Raw genomic sequence first — 19,889 nt, forward strand, 5'->3', positions numbered from 1 at the left:
GGCTGTACCTGATTGAAACAGTTTCGTAGCATCAACAGCCATCATACACTTTCACTGGTCCTGCCGCTGTTGGACTTCCTTGCCCCAGCTTTACCATAGACGCCGGCCTCTTCAAGACATTTCTTGCACGGGCAATGGGTCGCCGCTCCACAGCCCGATATGTTCTTACTATGCAATCGATGCCTTTCGGGATCCAGCACTTCAATCAAATCCAACAACAGATGCTGCAAGCGCCTTAACTTATTCCCGTCAGGCACCTTTGGGCCCCTTTGAACAAGAGTGTTCAGGCCATCCTCAACCGGCTGGAACCAGTAGTGCAGGTTATCGTAGGCTTCACCGGAGCCAGACTTCCAGATTTTTGTGAATTCGTAGAACCCCATGCAAAGTTTCTCTGATCCATCACCACCATCAGTCATGAACTCGCCGATTGCCATCTGATGACCGCGCCAGAGTGTAAACGCGCTGCCCTCTTCCGCGGCATATGCACTGTCCAGCAATACACCTTGGATTTTGTGTAGCACCTCGATGAATCTCGTCAACCTCTTGTCTTCCTCCAAAGAAAACGGAAGTAGTTGGGTCTGACGTCTCAGGATATGTGTCCACGCAAAATATTGACCCAGTACAAACGACGTGTATATGAACAAGGAGTCATTGTGGTGAACTGATTGGCCACTGAAACTGAGCACGTCTGCTTCAAATATTCCCCAGAGTCGGGACTGAAGATCCCCAGCCGCAAAAAGAAGTGGATCTCTGTATTTTTGAAGTAGACGTTCAGCTTCGCTTCGTGCTTTGCGTTTTTCGGTGGAGTAGTTCAGGTATGCGCTAAACCCAGCCACCAGTACTGAGGCTATCAGGGATATAACGGACACTATAATCGACGCGACGTCCACCATCGTGATAATGTGCTTCTCAACTCTTTAAGAAAATATTAAGCAAATGAAAAAGATAAACCCCCATTTCTGATGCAGAAAGAGAATCGAGTAGCAATACTGTTTAGCTGGCATAGAAATAAATATGAAAATGTTTGTGTTTGAGATATGATCAGGGGTCACAAAGGAAGCGGCACAAGCCAATCGGAGTTAACCACCTATTTCACCGCGACATGGATTATGGTAGAGAGAGCCAATCATGTATAGCCAGACGCCCGCTTGGGCTCGCGTACCAAAATAAGTTGCATGACAGGATGCACTATTCAAACACCAACCGCTTCTCCTGAAAAAAAGCTCGCCGGTATAGCCGCAGTATGTAGGCAAAGTTTTTTGTGTCTAGCTTGAGGTATCATCAGTGCGTTTCATTATACCTTGATCGTACGACGAAGGAGCGAGCTGAGCAGAATCCATCTGTATTCCCAAACGCTAGCCACACCAAGCCACACAAACCCACTTCCATTGATGGCACTGGGACCTGTCACCGTCTTGTTTCCCATCACGTCGAGAGAAGTCCTTCTGCCAGACGGGGTAGGGTCTTCTAGTGCGTGTCCAATTGGTGATATACCTTTCATCACTCCCGTTTAGTAATGTCCTGATAAGAAGCAGACCGGTATGAAGGGTCCGCCTTGGTATTACCTACAGAATCGGAAGCCTTGCTCTACGTCTTGATTTGTGATCACTTAGACTCGCACCGCTAACTGAAGGTCGGCACCAAGATATCAAGCAGTCCTGCCTGCGCCAAGACTGAACTATGTCTTTTCGTGCCCAAAACATGTATACTGTAGATAATTGTCGCTGACTTAGAAGGCATATGAAACATATAACTAGAATAGTTTGGTCGAATTTTCGACATTGTGGACCACTATACCAAACTATGACGGAATCTTGTTTCTAAATAGTGCTGACAGATGGGACCTTTGAGGCAGGACCGTCACTTCGATGAGCTGGATTGCAGTTCACGTATTTACTGAGAGTATGATGTGAGGATCGTGATCTACAGCTCGCGTTGCGCTGATCAGACAATACAAACACGCGTACTTGTCGTGCCTAGCAGCCAAGCCAAGGTGTTCGTACAAGGCATTTATTGAATACAGCCATCTCAAAGTCCACTACGTGTGGCGAACAATATGAGTGCGCCCGCCGCTAGTTGGTGTGAAGCATGGCTGTTAGGCTGCAAACGTATCACCCCAACGTGAGCCGGAGTTACCACCTCGTTTCTATTAGAGCAAACCGTGGAATTATTTCAAAAATCCAGAAGATATGTATGCTTGATGAGCGTGAATCTTGATAAGGACTTTGAGATGTTTACCGTAATTTCGCTATATGAGAACTTCACCTATAATATATACATGCACATATAATGGCAGCCCTATTTGTCACATGTTGAAACCATGCCGGGTGGTAGTTGCCCTCCCTCTCTAAAGGATCATCTCAGTTAGAGGTAGAAGACTGTATATTCATCAACAACGTACCATACATAGACACCTGCGCAAGAAAATGGTATTCAATTCCTGCGTGGGTTTGATGAATACCTCCCAACAAGGAACCCCGTGATATCCTTGACAATTTAGCCAGGATATGATGGACGCCGGTTGAGTTCATATAAACATTTCAGATTTTGTAAAAAAAAAATTCACTCAAGGCTTTTTACGAGCTTTACAGCCTGTAGAGATCCATTTTACTATTACTGAAGTAAATATTAAGTAGAAGTGCCTACCATTTATCACATCAAATCGGCTTTATTTCGTAATAGAAGCTGATTTCAAGCTCACACGTCCCATATGAAACCGTTCCATTTCGCGACTCATAGCGTCACACGCACTCGCTGCTACAATAGCACTTGGTGGGGTGCATCAAAAGCAACTCCACTATTGCCGCCCAACACCTGATCAGCTTACGAACGAACACCTTCGCTTTGCATACGTTAGTCACCCGGACATATATCGCCAGAGTTCTTTGCGAGAATATTCGGTGGCACCGCTTCGACATACTTCTGCTTCTGGCTGTAGGAATTATTTGAGGTTCTGGGTGCTGTCTGCTTGATCCCACTCGCAGACCCGACCTCAATTGGTGCACTTCTTACAGTATGGCCTGATGTTGTGGCACTGAGAACAGCAATCAGCACGTTTTTCCTGGATATACATAGTGAATTCAAACAACTGTAGGGGGTTCCGGTAAAGAATCCAACGAGCCCAAGAAAATTCCACACTCACGACAATCTGTCTTTTGGCACGTCGTACATCTTTCGTGTCTGCCTTCGAGGGGCGGGAGTACCGTCTTAGCAGATGTTTGCATAAGTGTCGAAGTCGGATTTTCAAGACGAACGCCGAGTGAGTTCTTAGAATAGCCCAAATTGATACGACCATCAATACCATTAGTCCAAGGGCGCCCATCGAGCTCGTCAAGCGCACTGGTTGCAGACTGCACATTTTCGAACTCAATAAAACACATGGGCCCATCCTGTTTTGCTCTGTAACAGAGACGCTTGTATCCTGGCTGGTTGGAAAATATTTGTTTGAGGAGGTCCTCATGTACATTCACAGGCATGTGATTGATGTATAGAGTGTTGCAGAGCAAACTCTTCGCTGGATCATGTGGCATGTCCATTGTTCGTACCGTAGGTTTCTTGAGTAGTTTCTCTCCCGTACACCTATATCGCAAGTCAATCCTCATTGAATGGCTATTTGTAAATAGAGTTTCTCACTTCTGGCAACAGATACATGCTCGGGGAACATAAGCAGAGTGTGTGTCAACAGCATTTGCTATCAGTTCTGATCCAGGTTGGTAGACGTAGTGGCCCCCTGGCTGTTGAATGTCTTCCGGATTTGAGGGCTCGCGTCCTTCTGGTAGCATTGCCTTGGTATCTTGACTAATGTTGTTCACGGTCGTTTCGATCTTCTTCTTTGAACCTTCGCCGATAAGGTCCACTTTAAGATTCAATGTAGTTTTGTCTGACTGACTGGACATACGGTTATGAACTTCAACCAAGATATTAGCTGTCTGGTCAAAAAGGAAGAGGTCTTGCTTACCAAGCCAAGAATTATCTATAAATAGCTTTTCGTTTTCGACAATCTTATGAGCCTCAGCAGCATTGACGTCCGATAGAGCCGTCTGCGACGAGGAGGACTGAGTATCAGTCCTGTCCCCAAAGGCCGTGTTCGTGTTCTCTTGCTGAAATTCAATTTCAGATCCCGCATCGCTGCCACCTTCGGATTCTGCAATAGTAGGCGGTAACACCATAAGAGCGATATCCTCCATATGTCTGGCAAGATGACTTGTGCAGTGCAGCTTGTCGCCTTGGATTTGCTGCTGGCAGATGGGACATTTGATGATAGACCAAATAGAAGAAGGATTATGTTCAAGTTCAAAATGGGTTTGCCATGCTGCTTTAGTTGAAAACGATGCCACATTCGACGAACACTCATTATCAAGGCATATGTATGGCTGGAGATCTGAGAAAAGATGTTTTCTAGAAGAGCTGTAAGCTGTACGAAACCTAGATGGGTAACCGGGGATACTCACTTCCATGCAGATGTATTAGTGAATCGTACCGTTTGGCCACAGCTGATACAGGTAAATGGTAACCCGTCGGTTGCGCCTTTCGGAAGGAGTGGAGCTCTGATAGGACCGGCTCCTCCTCCAAAATATGACACCAAGGTCCCAGCATATGGGCTCATTGCTGTGGGTGACTGGCCTAGAGGGAGAGATGTGCCAAGTCCAGCATCTTTAAACGTATTGGTAGCACCCTTTTCGGACCGATCATTTGTACTGGATACTATGTTGATCTTGACAGCTGACCCTATTGCTTGCCGCCACCTGAGTAGCCGGGACTGGTTCGCCTGCGCTAGGCGCTCAGACAGCCCAGTATCACACGATGGGTAGCTCCGTTGTATTTGGTCAGTAAAGATCCCGGATGGGCTCCACGGGCCCAAGAGATTCGGAGTGACTGCTCGACCCGGAAGTACGTGGCCGACAGTTTCTTCGCTGAACCTTGACCCTAGGTCTAACAGGCATTGGGTATCAGTATTGAGGTCTTCTGCCAAGTCATCCCAATCTAATGATCCAGCGTCAGAACAATCATCGCTGTCAGTATCGCTATCAGAATCGTGTCGACCGTCCTGTTGAATGAGATGCTTGACCTTTTCTGTGGTCGCGGCAAGTTCCTCAACTTTTATAGTAATATGTGCTTGTTGGATCTTGGCCAAGCTTGGGTAAAGACCTGCGAAAGTCAATAACGGGGCAGGACTTTACTTATATGGTACCCACGTCCTGTCAGTGTCTTGCAAATACTGACTAGATATCGGAGTGTAGATGCTCGGGCTCTGCGAGATCGGCCCAGAGCCTCTTCAAACTTTTCGTCCGCGACTCCATAACCATCTCCCCAGAGGACTAAATAGCTGTGACTGCGATCCAAAGTCATGAGTATCGAATTATTCGTGATTAGATCTGAGCGGAGTAGTACGAGCATATCACCGAAGAGCCCGGAACAGTTTTGATATAGCTGAGCGACCACAGAAGGCGCTTTATCGGGGTCATGGATGATTGTTTGCTGCCGCCGAGTGATGAGATCAGGTTGGAGCGGCAGTGAGCCATGTGAACCAAACGCACTCATACTTTCAATAACGCAGTAGCGATTTGGCCTACTATGAATAGTGTGAGTTACTTGAGAATTAGAAAACTTAAAGTATTGCGGCATCTATAACAAGTATTCAAGCCTCGTCCTCTTTGGCCCCGAGGGCGCGTGACTGAACACCAAGTGACGTGTCATGCATATCGGGAGCCTTACTGGATGCCTCACACCTTACACAGCCACTAATTTGCATGAAAGTTCTCAATCATCATAACTCCATTCCCAGCAACGTAAACCATGTAAACTAACACTTCAGAATTTGCATGGCATCGAATTTCTAAACCTCCGCCGCTGTCTCAATGGCTGAACTTGCACTAGCTGTGGTTCCAATTTGCCTGGTGGCTATCAAAGGTATAAACACAGTGCGAAAGCGGCTAAAGACTTTTTATCGTTACGGTCGCGAAATCAAACGTCTCCGGAAGCGATTCTCTGCGCAGACAGACATTTTCTTCGACGAATGCCAACTGTTGCTTCAGGAGATCCTTGATCGAAAAGATGCTGAGGCAATGGTAGAGGATGTGAACGATGAGCGGTGGACTTCAGCTACTCTCGAAGAAGGATTCCGAACATACCTAAGGAGGAAATACAGAAGTTACGGAGAGACCATGTGTGAGATACGTGATCATATTGCCTCTTTAAATGATTCGCTCAATAATGGGGATGAACGGGATCTTCAGGTATGTCAACTCGTTGGCGTGCGATAGAATGACGCTGAACCAAGACCTCCCAAAGATACTATCTTCTGAGAATCTGAGACAAGCATTTGATATGATGGTCAACAAGTCAAAATATGAGACTTCTCTGAGCGACTTGAAAGAGGCGATCTCCGATCTCAAAAGAATAAGGAAAACAGCAGGAAAACTCCAAAATCTGCCAGAAAGAGTGTGCGGGAAGCGGCCAAGAGACCTCCCGATATCTTATCGTAGAGTTGCACAAAACTCCAAATCCTTTTATGACGCTCTACAGGCATTTTGGTCCTGCTTGCGACCACATCACGTAAGTCATGAAGTTCGACTTCTTTTGGAATCGAGGACAGAAGATAGTCTCCGTATTGTGGTAATGTACTGCACAAGTTCGGGCAAGCAACCCCGAGAGTAAGTTGACAAAACCTAGCCGAGCTAAGCTGACTGTGCTAATGAGTTCATGAAGCAATCTGCTAGAGTTGATCGTCCACTCCAGAAGTCTCCATTTGCTACACGTCTCAATCCCGAGCGGGATATCGAGCGGAAGGGTCACTTGCTCCGAAGAGCGACCGAAGAAGACGAGAAGGGTCCGATTTGTGGGCGAATGCTCCGACTTGGCTCGCCATGGAGAGGAAGCCGGAACAGCTTCGACCACCCTGACCTCAGCGACCGAGCCGCATGTTTCCGAGGAAGTTGGGCTTAATCTATGTTCCACTCGGGACATGTGCACTCAAATTTGCTCACAGGCGCATCATATAGGCTACTTCGACGCGCCTGACCATATCCGACACCAACTTTCCCCTGTCCACGATCGGGGAGAATGCATCGTCAAAAACATGTTAAGTGAGCCAGCCCAACTGGATCGCATCTTCGAACTGCCCGTGGAACGTGCAATCTCAGTGCCTCAACAAGTGTCTATTGCCCTCAGACTGGCCCGGAGCGTACTACGACTCCATTCTACACCATGGCTACAGCCACTCTGGACCCTCCGGGATTTGTCATATTTCCAGACTGACGAGTGCTTGGCCACGAGTCTCGAGACCCTTCATATTACGAACGAGCTTTTGCATCAGCGACTTGACTCTGTAATGACGGATGCCAATGTACTGGTGCAAGCCCAACGGGAGTGTGGAATCCGCAACCTGACCATGCATAGTCTTGGTGTAGCCCTACTGCAAATCGGACAGTGGAACTCATTGAAGCCGGATGACATTGCAGATGTACGCAGGATAGCCGACCTTGCAGGGCATGATTCACGTCTTGGCCCAAGATATCAAAAGATTGCACAGAGATGCATGGACTGCGACTTTGGTTTTGGAAAAGATCTCGCGCAGCCGGAGCTGCAGAATGCGGTCTATCGAGATGTGGTGTGCGAGCTCGAAAGCTTAGTTCGGACGCTGGAGGGTTAGACTAGGCTGAGGGAATAAGGTTAGAGAATAAGGTGTCGCACTCATACGTTACTCTACTATAGGCCTGCACGGTTGTAGCATATAACCAGCAGGGGCCTTTTTTTTCAGGACTTCTTCAATGGCAACAGAAACTGGACTACAGTACCATGAGTGTGGGAAAATGACAGCCTACTGTAGAGCATTTCGGGGAATACAGTAATTGTAGTGACTAGTCCAGACTAGTCTAGACTAAGCAAAGTCGGCAGGCCATCAAAGCTGCTAGCCGATGTTGTGACAGGAACCAATGTTACCCTCTTACCCCGTGCCGTACATCCGGGTGGTCAAAAATGTCCATTGACAGTTCTGCCACGGCATGAGGAGATATCCATCGAATATTGGTTCGAGGCGCCCAAAGAGTCCACGATGACGTTATGACGATCAGGAACAGAGCATGCCAAGTGCCGTGTGGAGAGACACCAGCTTGACAAGCTTCTTTCCCATGCGAACCAAGCAACGGAATGAGCCGGTTCAACGACGACAGCTTGATTTTTAGCGGGAAGACGCTTGGGTCAATGACGCCAAGGTTAATTTCAATTGACAAACGATCGCCATATGCATGGCCTCACCCCGTACCAGACACAAGCCGGTCGCATTACAACTACATAGTACGTAAAGTAAACATTGCAAGGCACTTAGTTGGGGATGGGCTATAAGAGCTTTCCTCCCCTTGTTGGGAGTTTCTAGAGTGCAACTTGTTCAAGCCAGTGATACGATCTGCCGTGATATAGCCCATCATGCCTTCTAGTCGTCCCTCCGTGAGCCGTAAGCTCTTGTTGAGCATACTGCCATTCGCTGCACGATCGTCAGCAGCGTCTTTGTACTCTACTTACAACTTCAACCCGCTTGAACATCTGGCTGGTATTGCTCCTTACTTTGAGCCTCAAGATCCACCAACTTCCCCTGATGCTCCGCAGGGTTGCTCGGCCGTTCGCGCCGCCTATCTCTCCCGCCACGCCGCCATCTTCGCCAACGATTACGACTATGAGGAGTATATCGAGCCTTTCATCTCCAAGTTGCAGAACAACACAGCCATCGATTGGTCGAAGATTCCCAGCTTGAACTTCTTGGCGAAATGGTCACCACCTATCTCGGAGTCGGAAGCCGAGATTTTGACCCGAGTTGGTAAACTTGAGGCTACAGAACTGGGTGTGGACTTGTCTTTCCGCTATCCCAATTTCCGCCTCCCAGAGCGTGTGTACACTTCGTCCGCGGAACGCACCTACAAATCCGCACAAGCTCTTGTTCGTGGCTTAGAACAAGACGACAACACCATCAACGTCGTCAGCATTTATGAGTCTGAGGAGTCTGGCGCCGACAGCTTGACGCCTTACAAAGCCTGCCCGGCATACTCCTCTTCAGCTGGCAGCGACGAGTCTGAAGTTTACCAGAAGATCTTTACGAAGCCCCTCATCGCCCGCTTCAATGATGCGGCCCCGGAGTTCAACTTCACAACCAACGACGTCTATGGTATGATGGAGTTGTGTGGTTACGAGTCTGTCATCCGTGGCAGCTCACCTTTCTGCGACCTCGACTTATTTACGCCTGATGATTGGTTGGCTTGGGAATACACCGAAGACGTCCGCTACCACTACAACGTCGGCTACGGCAACGAGGTTGCTGGATACGCTGGTCTGCCGTGGTTCAACGCGACAGCCAACCTTCTGATGAGCGAGGACGCAGACGCCCAGGATCTCTACGTCAGTTTCACACACCGTGAGCTACCGCCAATGGTTTTCGTCGCTATGGGTCTCTTCAACAACTCCGAGTTCGGTGGCACCGAGTCCGAGATCAACGCCACAATGCCCCTTGACCGCATCAACTACCGCCGTGCCTGGAAGAGCTCGCACGTCTTGCCTTTCCTCAGCAACTTGGCTATCGAGCGGTTCAACTGCACAGGCAGCTACGGATACGAAGATGGTGAGTACTACCGCGTGCTCGTGAACAGCGCTCCTCAACCATTGACCAACTGCGTTGATGGTCCCGGCACTTCCTGCTCTCGAAGTGGATTTGAGAGCTATGTTCAGGAGCGGGTCGACTTGTTCAGCGGCTTCTCCGAGGCATGCGGCACTGACTATGATAACACCACCGACACACTCACAATATACACTGATTCTAGTGTTGGAAACGGGACTGTGGTCGGAAAGCGTTACCAAGCTTTCGCCTAATTATGAATCACGATATTTAATGTTTAATACCCAAATGATTATGATACTCCAAAGACTCTCCAGTTATGACTTGATTGCAGTGAAAACGTCCCTGGTGCTTGGTGTCTTTCAATCCACAAACAGGGCTCTGTTTAGTACGTAGAAACTTTTCTTTGTTACCTGCTGCGTTTGGCCTGCAACTCTTTATGCGCCGCCACGGATCCAGCATTGGGCCCCTCTGGCCAGAGAATGAACAGTAAACAAAGACGCTGCCTACTCGTTCCCGGAATTGTTGAGCTTCGTTCGACCTGCTTCCAAGGTTGAGCGATCCGTGATGACGCCGCGAGAATAAGCATCCGTGCAAATACTCCTGATGAGTAACAGCCCCGACGATCTCATCCAAACAGCTTCGGCGGTTCGCCTCGTACAGAGACTGTCCCGATCCATCGTGCTATTTCGTTTCGACCGTGGCAGCACGATACAGGTCAGATCTGATCCGTCGCTAAGCAACATCATGGTAGGCCATGGGCATGCGCACATGATGCCCTGTCCTGATTTCGAGATCTCGTATCCAGTGACGCCGTTTACGAACCCGTTGCTGATCAACAAGTCCCCGGAGGGCAAACCGTTGCTGCACTACATGGCTGCGGAGCAGCTACTCGCCAGTGGACAAAGAATGGATGTCACATCAGACGTCGTGATTCACACCCACCCGGCAAGAGTGGGTTATCGCCGGGGCTGTTCGTTATCTGTACCCAGAGCGCAAAAGAGACGCTTGTAGCCGTATCAAGGTGGCAGGACATACACCTGAACACTCCGCTAGGTAGAAACATTGGGGATCTAGTGGAGCCGTCCGAAAGCGACGTATCATCTGACAGGATGGACACTGACCGTCTGGAGCCTGATGCGGCGACGTCGCATATCAGAACGGCTGGCCAAGCATCTGCTAGCAGATGCACGAACAGGGGAATAACAAAGACTCCAAACAGACCTTGTGCACATCTGGATTCGGGACTCGGTGAGAGTACAACACAGGTCACGAGCTCCGATGAGGAAGATTCAGGCAATGAAGACAGAACCACCGATAACGAGGACGAGAGCATGTCTGATGAGAGACCCCCAATACGATGACCTAAGAAGAGGAAGCCACAGACAAAGCTACCAGAGATAGCACAAAGAACCGCTTCTGGCGGCAGGTTGGCCCAAGGGTTGCCAGGTGGAACTGGGTTTGGCATCTTGGGCCAGGTCCAAGGCCTAGGATTTGTGGACGCTAACATATTACCACTGCATGATGAATCTCAGTGGAAGCGGCGGAGTAAGTATGTATGAAATATGAACCTATCGATTTCAGGAAGCATATTGCACACACAGGGCTCAATAGATGAGCATTCAGAAGCTTATTAAGAGATTGATTGGAGCAGCTCGCTCAAAATATTCTTCGAAATTTTTTTAAACACCCACTCTTCCCCGTACATTTGTTAAAAAAAAATAAAAAATAAACCCCCCCATGATGAGCGTTCCGAAGGTGTTACCGGGGCAGCGCTGATGCTGCAATTGTCTTATATATGCCTCAAGTGTATTGACCGATAAAAAAGAAAATGGTAATACTTGATCTTAGGATTTAGCAGTAGTACATTTCTCCCCCAGTGTGTCCAAGTCATAGCAAGGAATCAATCCATCGGTCGATTTGCCCTTCGCTGGACAAAAATACAGTCCTATGCATTTTTCCTTTGCCACCTCAGGATACTAATAGCTCCGAGTCAGACGATAAGACCATAGCCACCAGTCGTCCACCATCTGCCGTCTTCCATCCTCTCCCAGGCAAAGCCTATGCTATCCCAACTGTGAGAGTATTGTCAAGAAGGAGACATCACCGGCTAAGAACTTTTCACCGAAGATTCCTGGTCCTAGCTCAAATGTTTGCAATGTTAGAAGTTGGACTTTCCAAACGGGAGGAGCCAATTAAACAAGCTCTTGTCCTACTCTTCGAGATTGAGGCAATCTTGACGCGCTTGACCACCGAGTACAATTTGCATTTCTCACAAGAAGTATTCGAAGACAACCACAAGCGGGAGCGAATGTGGATTTGCGGGAAGGAAGCTGGAGAACGACAGAAGTTAGAACCAAGCGTAAGCGGTTCAAAAGGCTCCTAAAGGGATTTAAGCAGTGAAACTTATTGGTCGTTATACACATCTGCAGGGAAATGTAAAAATGCTTTGTCTGGAATGCGGTGTATTCGAGTCGTAGTCCTGATGAACCAACATAACTATGTGCTCTGAAATCTAGCCATGTGCCGTGCAGTCCAGGGCCATGCAGCCCAACGCCATGTGGTATGCGGATGCCTATGTACAACGCTATTCACCAATCAAACCGCCCCCGTAATTCACAACTCCTTGACTTGGCGTGACACTCATGCCCTCGTCACTGGTAGCCGAGAATTGAGGACTCACCTCCCTGCGCTGCGTGTCCCCCCTACGTCAGATGCCAATATATCCCATCCCTTTCCACCAGTCCGCATTACCAGATGAGGATTGAGGTCAGCTGAGAAGTACTTTTCTCTTCGGGTACTGGCTCGTGCGCCACCTTCTAATGCAGAAAGGGCGCTCCGGGTCGAACGCATTCGCTTCGTGGGTTTGCCACCTTCGCTGAGAAGGTTGCTGCGGAGAAGGCGATCGGCTTGGAGCCGCTGATCGTGGGCCACGATGCTTCGCACGAAAGGAGCGATGTCCAAGGTGATCATGTTCATGGTGCGATCGAAGACGGAAGGATCGAGATGACCAGAAGCATAGACAACTGCCTTCTCAGAGGCGGCGATGGGATCAAAAGCTAGGCAGTAATCGTACCTTGTGATTGCATATGAGAGAGGCGAAGATCTGGTGAAACTCTTCCGGATCTTTCGTGAGGCTTTGGCATCGTCAAGCGGGCCGTGATCAACAAATAGCGTAGGATGTGTTTGGGAAATGCTTGAGTGAGACAAGCTTCTAATACTTGTGGCAACATTGAAGTTCGTGGTGTCATAGCGTGTAAGTGTTTGCGCTTCAAGATACTGCAGGCCAATGATTGAGTCTTCCTTGACTTTGCTTGTCAAGGCTGGGAGTGTAGGGTCCAGGGGAATCTGATCCAGGGAGGAATACGCTCCGTGAGAAGCAACGTCTGCCATACTTAGAGAATCGTAGAATGTGTCGGTAGCACCAAGTAAAGCAAGTCGATCTTTGCGTGACTGCCGTGCGAAACGTGCAATCTCAGTTTGGTCTTGTTCTCTCGCTGGTAACTCGCAGTCTCCAGTATCGAGCGACCAGTTCTCCCATGCTTGTCGAATGATCTCTTCATCAATACTAGATGTAGTAGAATTGCTGATGGCGTCTCGACCAAGCCAGCCCATACCTTCTAGGTAGGTATCAGAACTGACAACTCGAATCCTGTCTCCTTGCGTATCGAGATCAGATCCTTTGGGCCATCTGGGATAAAACCACCCAAAACCTCCTTTCGGATCACCAACTCCGATCTGGCACCAGTAATTAAGCTCTGTGATGGAAGCTCGGAGGTCATAATTGCGAGACTCGTAAAGGGATTCGACGGCATCCCGCTTCAAAGCGTGACCTTCGTTAGCTGCAATGAGAAGTAGATGGTCGACAGCGACGTTTTTTGGTGCGGGACTAAAACGGAAAATCCCATGCAAGTTCAAGCTCTGAAAGGGTACCAGTTTCTCGTTGTTACAAGTCATGATGAATGGTCGCTTGGACTGCGCCATAAGCCCGACGACGGTTGTCCAGAACTGCTTGTCCTCCTCGTAAAGAATATCGACCTCTTCAAGCAAGATGAGAGACTGCTTCTGTGATTTGCTGGACAACTTCTTCGAGGGCTTGTTAGTTATCGTCTTTTCGGGCTCCTTGACAAGCGGTTGCTGGATAGCTTTAGCCTTTGCCTCTGCCTTGGGTTTAAAGAAAGCTGTCATCATTCCCTGCTTCCCTGATTGGATATCACGAGCTACATCTTCCTCATTGATGACATCGTCAGGTCTTAGGATTTCTTGTTTGTGCGATACCTGATGATTTCTAGTCATGTCGCCGATCTTGTCGATGATGTCTTTGCCATTTCTGCGCGAGCCCGGGCTGATCTCGAAAATATCGAAGTCAAGTTCTTTGGCGATGGCGTATACTGTTGCTGACTTACCACATCCGTGAGGACCACTGATGAGGACGGCATTGGTAAATCGTGCGTCTTTGGAAGATCTACTTCGCATGACAGTTTTCTTCGAAGTGCTTTGTTCGCTAGCGGGTAGCCAAGCAGACTCATCCTCCGAAATCTCATCTATAAGGTTTCCTTCTTCGTCACTTGAAACAACGAAATTGTCCAGCTTCTTCCGTTTCTTCTTTTTGATGGGAGCTGATTTGGGATTGATGGTATAATCTGATGTCCCCGTGTCGACACTTTGAACTTTCAGGGTCTGAAGCCAGTCGCGAAGAAGCTCAGCCTCTTTACCGCCTTGGAGAACCTGATCTGCTCGAACAGGGCTATATTTTTGTGTCCAAGACGCACTTTCGCAGGTCGATCGATCAAATGCGGGCAATGTCGTTGCTAGTGAGTTGAAGCCACCGAGGACGGCAGGGTGGATTTTGGTCTCATCATTTGGAGTCCAAGTGCGAAGCTCTGGTGCAACCCTGGCCTGGAGCCGTCTCCCACTCTCGAATTGGCGATCAGGAACCCGTAACATTGAAGGAGTGGGCAGAAAATCCTCAGTATCGATAGCTTTCAACTCATTTGTCAAATCATCAAGACAAAGCTGTTGTTCGGCTAAGGCCATGACTGATTCGTTTCTGGGAAATTCAATCTGACGCCCCTTTGCTTTTCTATGATTCCGCAGCGCCCAGGGAGTCTCATGATGTTTTGTGGGGTTCTCATCGCGCTCGTCACCATGGACATGCACCATTCCTTCTGGCGGCCATGCTGCATGCTGAGCGCCGGGAAATTTGAAACCGCCTGATCTCATGCCAAATTGTGGAAGGTTGAACTTGCTGGGTTGCCGACGAATTTGCCTCGGTGAACAGGGTGTCGTGGTGAAAATGGACTGCCGCTTGACTGGTGACTTTGATTTGTCCTTCATGTCTACGGCGGCGGCGGGCACAGTCTTTGGCTTGCCTGTGAAGAACGGATGAGCGACTTTAGCCTTCTTGGGAGTGTTCGTATTCCTCGATGCACGCTTCTTGGGCGTCTCCTGGCTTGAAGCTGGTGGGGTGGACTGCTGTGTCGTTGACTGTGAGGCGTTTGAATGTTTGCTTCTAGCCGAGATATAACGTATACCACTCAGAATTTCTTCAATCTTGTCGGCGATGCGGGACCGTGCCTCTTCGTCGTTGCCATAATGGATATATATGATTTGACTGGCTGTTTTTTTGGTTCTTCTCAGCCTGGTGGCTGTTTTATTGCTGGCCACCACTTCGTCTATGGCCTGTGTCTTGGGGTTTGGTGGAGAACCTATGGTACCAGTTTTTGGGTTGAATTTCAGTATCCTTTTAGGCTTTGCATCTTGTATTTGCTGATCGTTGTTCTGTGTGGGTGCCTGCTTAGAATCCAGGACCGGTGTAGCTGCCTGAGCCAGAGGATGCTGTGCTGCAGCATGGTTATGACCCGCTACTGCGTCTTCGGCTTGCTCAACGGGATTACATGACCCATTGCCTCCGTTTGCATCGGCTGGAGGGACATGTTCCTTCTGTCCAAAGTGATTGACAATGCTGCTACCAGTGGATACCCTTGCCGTTGGCTTTCCTCTCGGACGACCCCGTTTGGCCGGCTGCTTGATCTCTGCATCAGAGTCGGTCTTGCGTCGCTTCCTCCTACCCTGCACCGGTTCGGTTTCGTCGACTGTAGTTGTAAATACCGTGTCGAGCTTCTCGGCTATCCTGTCGGAGCTTGGGCTACATGAGGGATCGGGAGTGACTGGGCGCGTCGCCTGAGGTTCGGGGGGGTTGGTGGTACTGGTCTTTGGGGCTGAGAAGAATGGGTGTATCTTTTTCGCATCGGCGACTGCATCGCCGTCTCCGCCCATGATGCACCGCTATGCCCAACCCAAGGTCTATGAAGAGAGTGCTGGGTTCAATGTCGCCATGAGGATGTCAGAATCCGCAACAAGTGAGATTGTGAGTATGATTGACAGAGCTCAAGAATGCGATTGAGACGGAGAGAGGAGTTGGCCCAAGATTGGTCTCCTTGATATGGAATTCACCTGACAGACATAGAATAGATGGCAAGTTCTTGAGAAGTGCACGACCCTGCACAATGGCAGGCGCGTCTTGACTTGTAAGTCGCGACCCGTCATTGAAACCAAACCGCGACTGCCCGCCCATTCAATTAACCTAACCTAGTTAGACTGACTAGTCTAACCGAGTGCATAGTAGCTGGCTACATGGTACTTGACTAGTGGCACTACCAGAGTACTTACTGGCTGGGTGCACGGGCCCCCGTCACTACGGGGGGTCCTCTGTGGGCTATCACCAATTGGACGGAGACAGACAAAGTAAGTAGCCCCACCAGCCGGTGCTTGGATTGGGATTTCACCGACCGATTTTTTTCCTGAAGCTCGAAAAAAGTTGACTGAACTCAGCAGACAGTGGAAAGTGGTGGGATACATCACGAACCCATAGCAAACCACTTTATCCTCCACCATGGCTTCCAACTTCCATGTCCAAAAGCCATATGTGCTCACGACCTTACCCAGACCTTTGGATCCAACAACTGGCCGCTATGTTGTTGGTCAAGTATACGGCACCGCTGAGGGCACGCGGAAGCGCAAGCGCTCCGAGATAACAGTTGGAGTCGACGGTGAAGCAGTCAATATCTACAATGTACGCTGATGCTTGCCTTTCGAACCGCTGGTGCTATTGCTAACTACGACCAGGTATCATCCGCCAGACTGGTCACCTCATACCCAATCCCTCCCCAATCCTCCTTTGCCTGTCCACCTTGTTCGCTGCGTCGGAGGATACCCAATAGCAGGAACATCGCGAGGTACACCTACATAGCTACCAGCGATCCTGTCTCGAAAATCACCTTGTTCAAGGACATCGTCGAGGCTTCTGGCAAGACGACATCCACCACTACAAACTTCTCTCTGTCGTCCAAGAACAAGGTCGTCTACTTGACTGCGCGGCTGAATGAACCCGTCAAAGCAGATCTTCTAAGCCCCGTCGCTGATGATGACCTGTTGGTGGTACAAGAAGACGGAGAAATCATTGGCCTTGACAGCGAGAGCCTCCAACAGAAGTGGAAGACGACCTCAGCCATCCTTCACCAGGATCTTGCATATGGTTCCAAGTCAGACTTCCTTGTTGAGACGTGCGTATCTGCGCGAGCTTCTGAAGTGATCGATGGCCTATTCAAAGGGAACCAGGATGCACTCAACGCACTTGCCAACCTGCTTCGAACTGGCGTGGATCCAGACATCTTGCTAGCCGTGTCTAGCATTACCTCTGATGGTCGCCGCATTCGACACTTGCACATATTGGGCCCCATACCCCAGTCTCAGAGTACAGCTCAATCTAGCAAAGGTCTCGTTCAGCTTCACGTTGTGCCTGTCACGGCTTCGGTCGCTTCGGCATCGGCTAAGCCACAATATCACCTCGACATTCGCTCTGGAAGTCTTACTGAACTAGCTGATGGCACTCTCACTGTGCATGATCTAACCACGAGCATTCCTCGAGTTAGTTCGCAGATGGACCTTGAGATTGCAACTTCGTTTCTGAGGCTCTCAAAGACATCTGTACTAGCTTCTGCCCAGAACGTTTTGAGCGTCTACAATCCTCAATTTCGCTCCGTTCAAAGTTACGCAGCGGTCGAGTCAGACAACCAGTCCGAGTTTGACACGTCCAAAACCCAAACAGTTTCACTTGTTGCATACTTTTCAAAGTTGGAATTGGCAATTGGTATCAGTGGGCCGCAATTGATGGCTATTCAACTCGAGGCGCCCAAGTCCCGAACAAAGCGCCGGGCAGAAGGACTGCTCATCGACTCGATCGGCCGCGGCATATCAGAGACGAAGCGCTTGTCTACCGAACCCCGGAAACGCGTCGCAGGTTCTTCTACCTTCTCTAATTACCTGCCTGGATCTGTGCTTGGTGATTACCTAGAGAGCTGGACCAAGGATGTGCAAAGAGCTGACTCGTTCCTTGATTCTAATGCCACCTACGAATTTGAAGCTCTGCTGGCCGAGAAATTCGGTCTCCAAATCAAGAGCTCAGAGCTAGCAAACGGGGTGGAATCTGCAGACGGGCAAACTACACTGTCGCCCCCTGAATGGGTCTGGCCCAAGGACAAGGCAAAGTTCCCTCGAGCAGACAGGCGATGGGTCGTCTACGCCATTAGCAGGGCATTCCAATGGGAGGACGCAAACGCAGGCACTGCCTCGTCGCCTCGTCTTCTCTATGTTCTACCGAACACCAACGTTGTAAGCTATCTCGCAGCCGCAGGTCATCTGTCAATTTCCAATGTCAAATCCGCGCTGCGGGAAGAGCTTGCTGAAGTTAAGAATGTGGATCACACATTAGCCGACGAACTGGTAGCTCGCTTGTCTGACCTTGACTCTACTTCCGAGCTTATGACGTGCTACGTCAGAGCCACAGCTCTTGGGTCAGTCGAGCTTCTCTTTGCTGTTCGAAGCATCATGGGAAGCCTGGACGCTAGTCGCGATCAGAACCAGGAGGCTCCTAAACTGCTGACCAACGGTGCTTCGGAAGGAGCAGCAGAGAACGAGGATATTGGTATGGAACTGGACATTCTCGAGGAGGAGGTCCTCAAGGCAGAGTCAATCTTAACTGGCAACTCTGGTATTCGCGAGGAGGGCCTCAGCGTGGCGTTTGCCAAGCTGGGCAATTGCCCGGCTTCGTCTATGATCAAAGCATTGAAGGCAACCCTTAAACCGAAGGAAATCATGGATCTGATCCTGCAGCTGCGCATCGAGCTGTACAGCGGTGCCTGGACCTCTCGCTATGTGGAAGATAACACACTCTACGACGAAAACGCCGACCTGCACCCGCCGCCCGACGCTATCATCAAGCTCATTTCCGATCTATTGAGCAGATGTGTGGACGCCATTGGCCCCGGCGGCTGGCTTCTTGGTGACGCAACCGCCATCATATCTGGAGGTGAAGTGGGCGATGTCATCGCCTCTCTCAAGCTGGAAGTATCTGCAGCTCTAGAAGGACTGGAAGAGGCGGTCTATCTCAGGGGCATCGTCGGTGAGGCGGTGAGGTACTGTGAAGCCGCACAGAAGGAGGCCAACAAGCAGCAGAAGTTCGATCTAGCGAAGCCTATCAGCCTCCAGGTGAAGGAGCCGGGCTTCGAGGCACTGCCGCTAGGACTCAAGGTGAAGGGACGCGTAGAGAAGACCAAGGTCGTAAGCGGTGGTGAGATTGTCCAGCGAAGCATGCGTGAGCAGGGTCACCTACGGAGCCAGCAGGTGGGCGCATACTCGTTAGAGAGAATCGCCATCTAATTTAGCCTCATACTACCCAACATGCATGAAGGTTTGACATGATAGTTTGGAGAAATAGGGGGAAATGCATCACATGCCAATTGGCAAATGGAATTCACAGATCTCGAGAAGAAGAGAAGAAGAAAACACGTGAAGTGAAGAGAACCAGCTTGTCAGTTTAGCTTTGCTCTGTATGCCTCGCAGAAAGACTACAGGCGTAGAGGGTGCGGTCAGCAGGCAGTGAAGTCGTCCCGTCCAATAACGCAGCAGAATTGGGGAAACCACTTTAAGCCGCATCGCATCACGGTGGACTAAATCAGCCACCGAAGCTCTCATGCATCTTTCAGCTGAGCCGAACGGAAACCCCAAGTCCAGTGTTCCGGCAGTTCCTTTCCCTCCCCAACGTCAGCACGCTTGTGATTTTCTAGAAGCACGCTTAGGATTTTCTAGAAGTTCGGTTAGTACTTGTGGTAGAAAGCGTGGAACCAAGGTTACATCGGGGGGAAGTCCGTCCAGCAACAACAGCGATAACAACAACAATAATCCAAAAAGACATACCGATCTGGTGTTTTTGTTTTTTCTTGGTCCC

General features: G+C 49.5%; 7 protein-coding genes across 7 annotated transcripts; 3 read left to right on the plus strand and 4 right to left on the minus strand.

Moving 5' to 3' along the window:
• Positions 1-41: 41 nt before the first annotated feature.
• On the minus strand, positions 42-893 carry BKA67DRAFT_687452 (uncharacterized protein; the record flags this gene model as incomplete). The annotated part of the gene is made up of 1 exon (XM_046109052.1): positions 42-893. The coding sequence occupies one exon, from the start codon at positions 891-893 to the stop codon at positions 42-44; it is 852 nt and encodes a 283-aa protein (XP_045965282.1).
• A 1,699-nt stretch (positions 894-2,592) lies between these two features.
• Positions 2,593-5,769, minus strand: BKA67DRAFT_550318 (uncharacterized protein). The gene is made up of 7 exons (XM_046101647.1): positions 5,196-5,769; positions 4,452-5,148; positions 3,959-4,398; positions 3,634-3,907; positions 3,143-3,579; positions 2,921-3,034; positions 2,593-2,842 (listed from the first exon to the last, which is right to left on the minus strand). Exons 1-6 carry the CDS (start codon positions 5,623-5,625, stop codon positions 3,009-3,011), a joined length of 2,304 nt encoding a protein of 767 aa, XP_045965283.1. The 5' UTR covers positions 5,626-5,769; the 3' UTR covers positions 2,593-2,842; positions 2,921-3,008.
• BKA67DRAFT_76623 (uncharacterized protein) lies at positions 5,743-7,932 on the plus strand. Its single transcript, XM_046109421.1, has 3 exons — positions 5,743-6,236; positions 6,292-6,653; positions 6,709-7,932. The coding sequence occupies exons 1-3, from the start codon at positions 5,859-5,861 to the stop codon at positions 7,649-7,651; spliced, it is 1,683 nt and encodes a 560-aa protein (XP_045965284.1). The 5' UTR covers positions 5,743-5,858; the 3' UTR covers positions 7,652-7,932.
• Positions 7,933-8,263: 331 nt separating this feature from the next.
• BKA67DRAFT_550330 (histidine acid phosphatase) lies at positions 8,264-9,968 on the plus strand. Its single transcript, XM_046101648.1, has one exon. It carries the CDS (start codon positions 8,425-8,427, stop codon positions 9,853-9,855), a length of 1,431 nt encoding a protein of 476 aa, XP_045965285.1. The 5' UTR covers positions 8,264-8,424; the 3' UTR covers positions 9,856-9,968.
• A 59-nt stretch (positions 9,969-10,027) lies between these two features.
• Positions 10,028-11,314, minus strand: BKA67DRAFT_642154 (uncharacterized protein). The gene is made up of 2 exons (XM_046105792.1): positions 10,726-11,314; positions 10,028-10,465 (listed from the first exon to the last, which is right to left on the minus strand). Exons 1-2 carry the CDS (start codon positions 11,109-11,111, stop codon positions 10,108-10,110), a joined length of 744 nt encoding a protein of 247 aa, XP_045965286.1. The 5' UTR covers positions 11,112-11,314; the 3' UTR covers positions 10,028-10,107.
• A 666-nt stretch (positions 11,315-11,980) lies between these two features.
• On the minus strand, positions 11,981-16,108 carry BKA67DRAFT_550334 (uncharacterized protein). The gene is made up of 7 exons (XM_046101649.1): positions 15,811-16,108; positions 15,713-15,771; positions 15,584-15,673; positions 15,470-15,544; positions 15,217-15,439; positions 12,356-15,180; positions 11,981-12,293 (listed from the first exon to the last, which is right to left on the minus strand). The coding sequence occupies exons 1-7, from the start codon at positions 15,878-15,880 to the stop codon at positions 12,189-12,191; spliced, it is 3,447 nt and encodes a 1,148-aa protein (XP_045965287.1). The 5' UTR covers positions 15,881-16,108; the 3' UTR covers positions 11,981-12,188.
• Positions 16,109-16,387: 279 nt separating this feature from the next.
• Positions 16,388-19,478, plus strand: BKA67DRAFT_76698 (uncharacterized protein). Its single transcript, XM_046109423.1, has 2 exons — positions 16,388-16,676; positions 16,730-19,478. The coding sequence occupies exons 1-2, from the start codon at positions 16,497-16,499 to the stop codon at positions 19,319-19,321; spliced, it is 2,772 nt and encodes a 923-aa protein (XP_045965288.1). The 5' UTR covers positions 16,388-16,496; the 3' UTR covers positions 19,322-19,478.
• Positions 19,479-19,889: the final 411 nt, after the last annotated feature.

Source organism: Truncatella angustata, assembly GCF_020726525.1.
Source record: "Truncatella angustata strain MPI-SDFR-AT-0073 chromosome Unknown BKA67scaffold_1, whole genome shotgun sequence".
Classification (NCBI taxonomy): domain Eukaryota; kingdom Fungi; phylum Ascomycota; class Sordariomycetes; order Amphisphaeriales; family Sporocadaceae; genus Truncatella; species Truncatella angustata.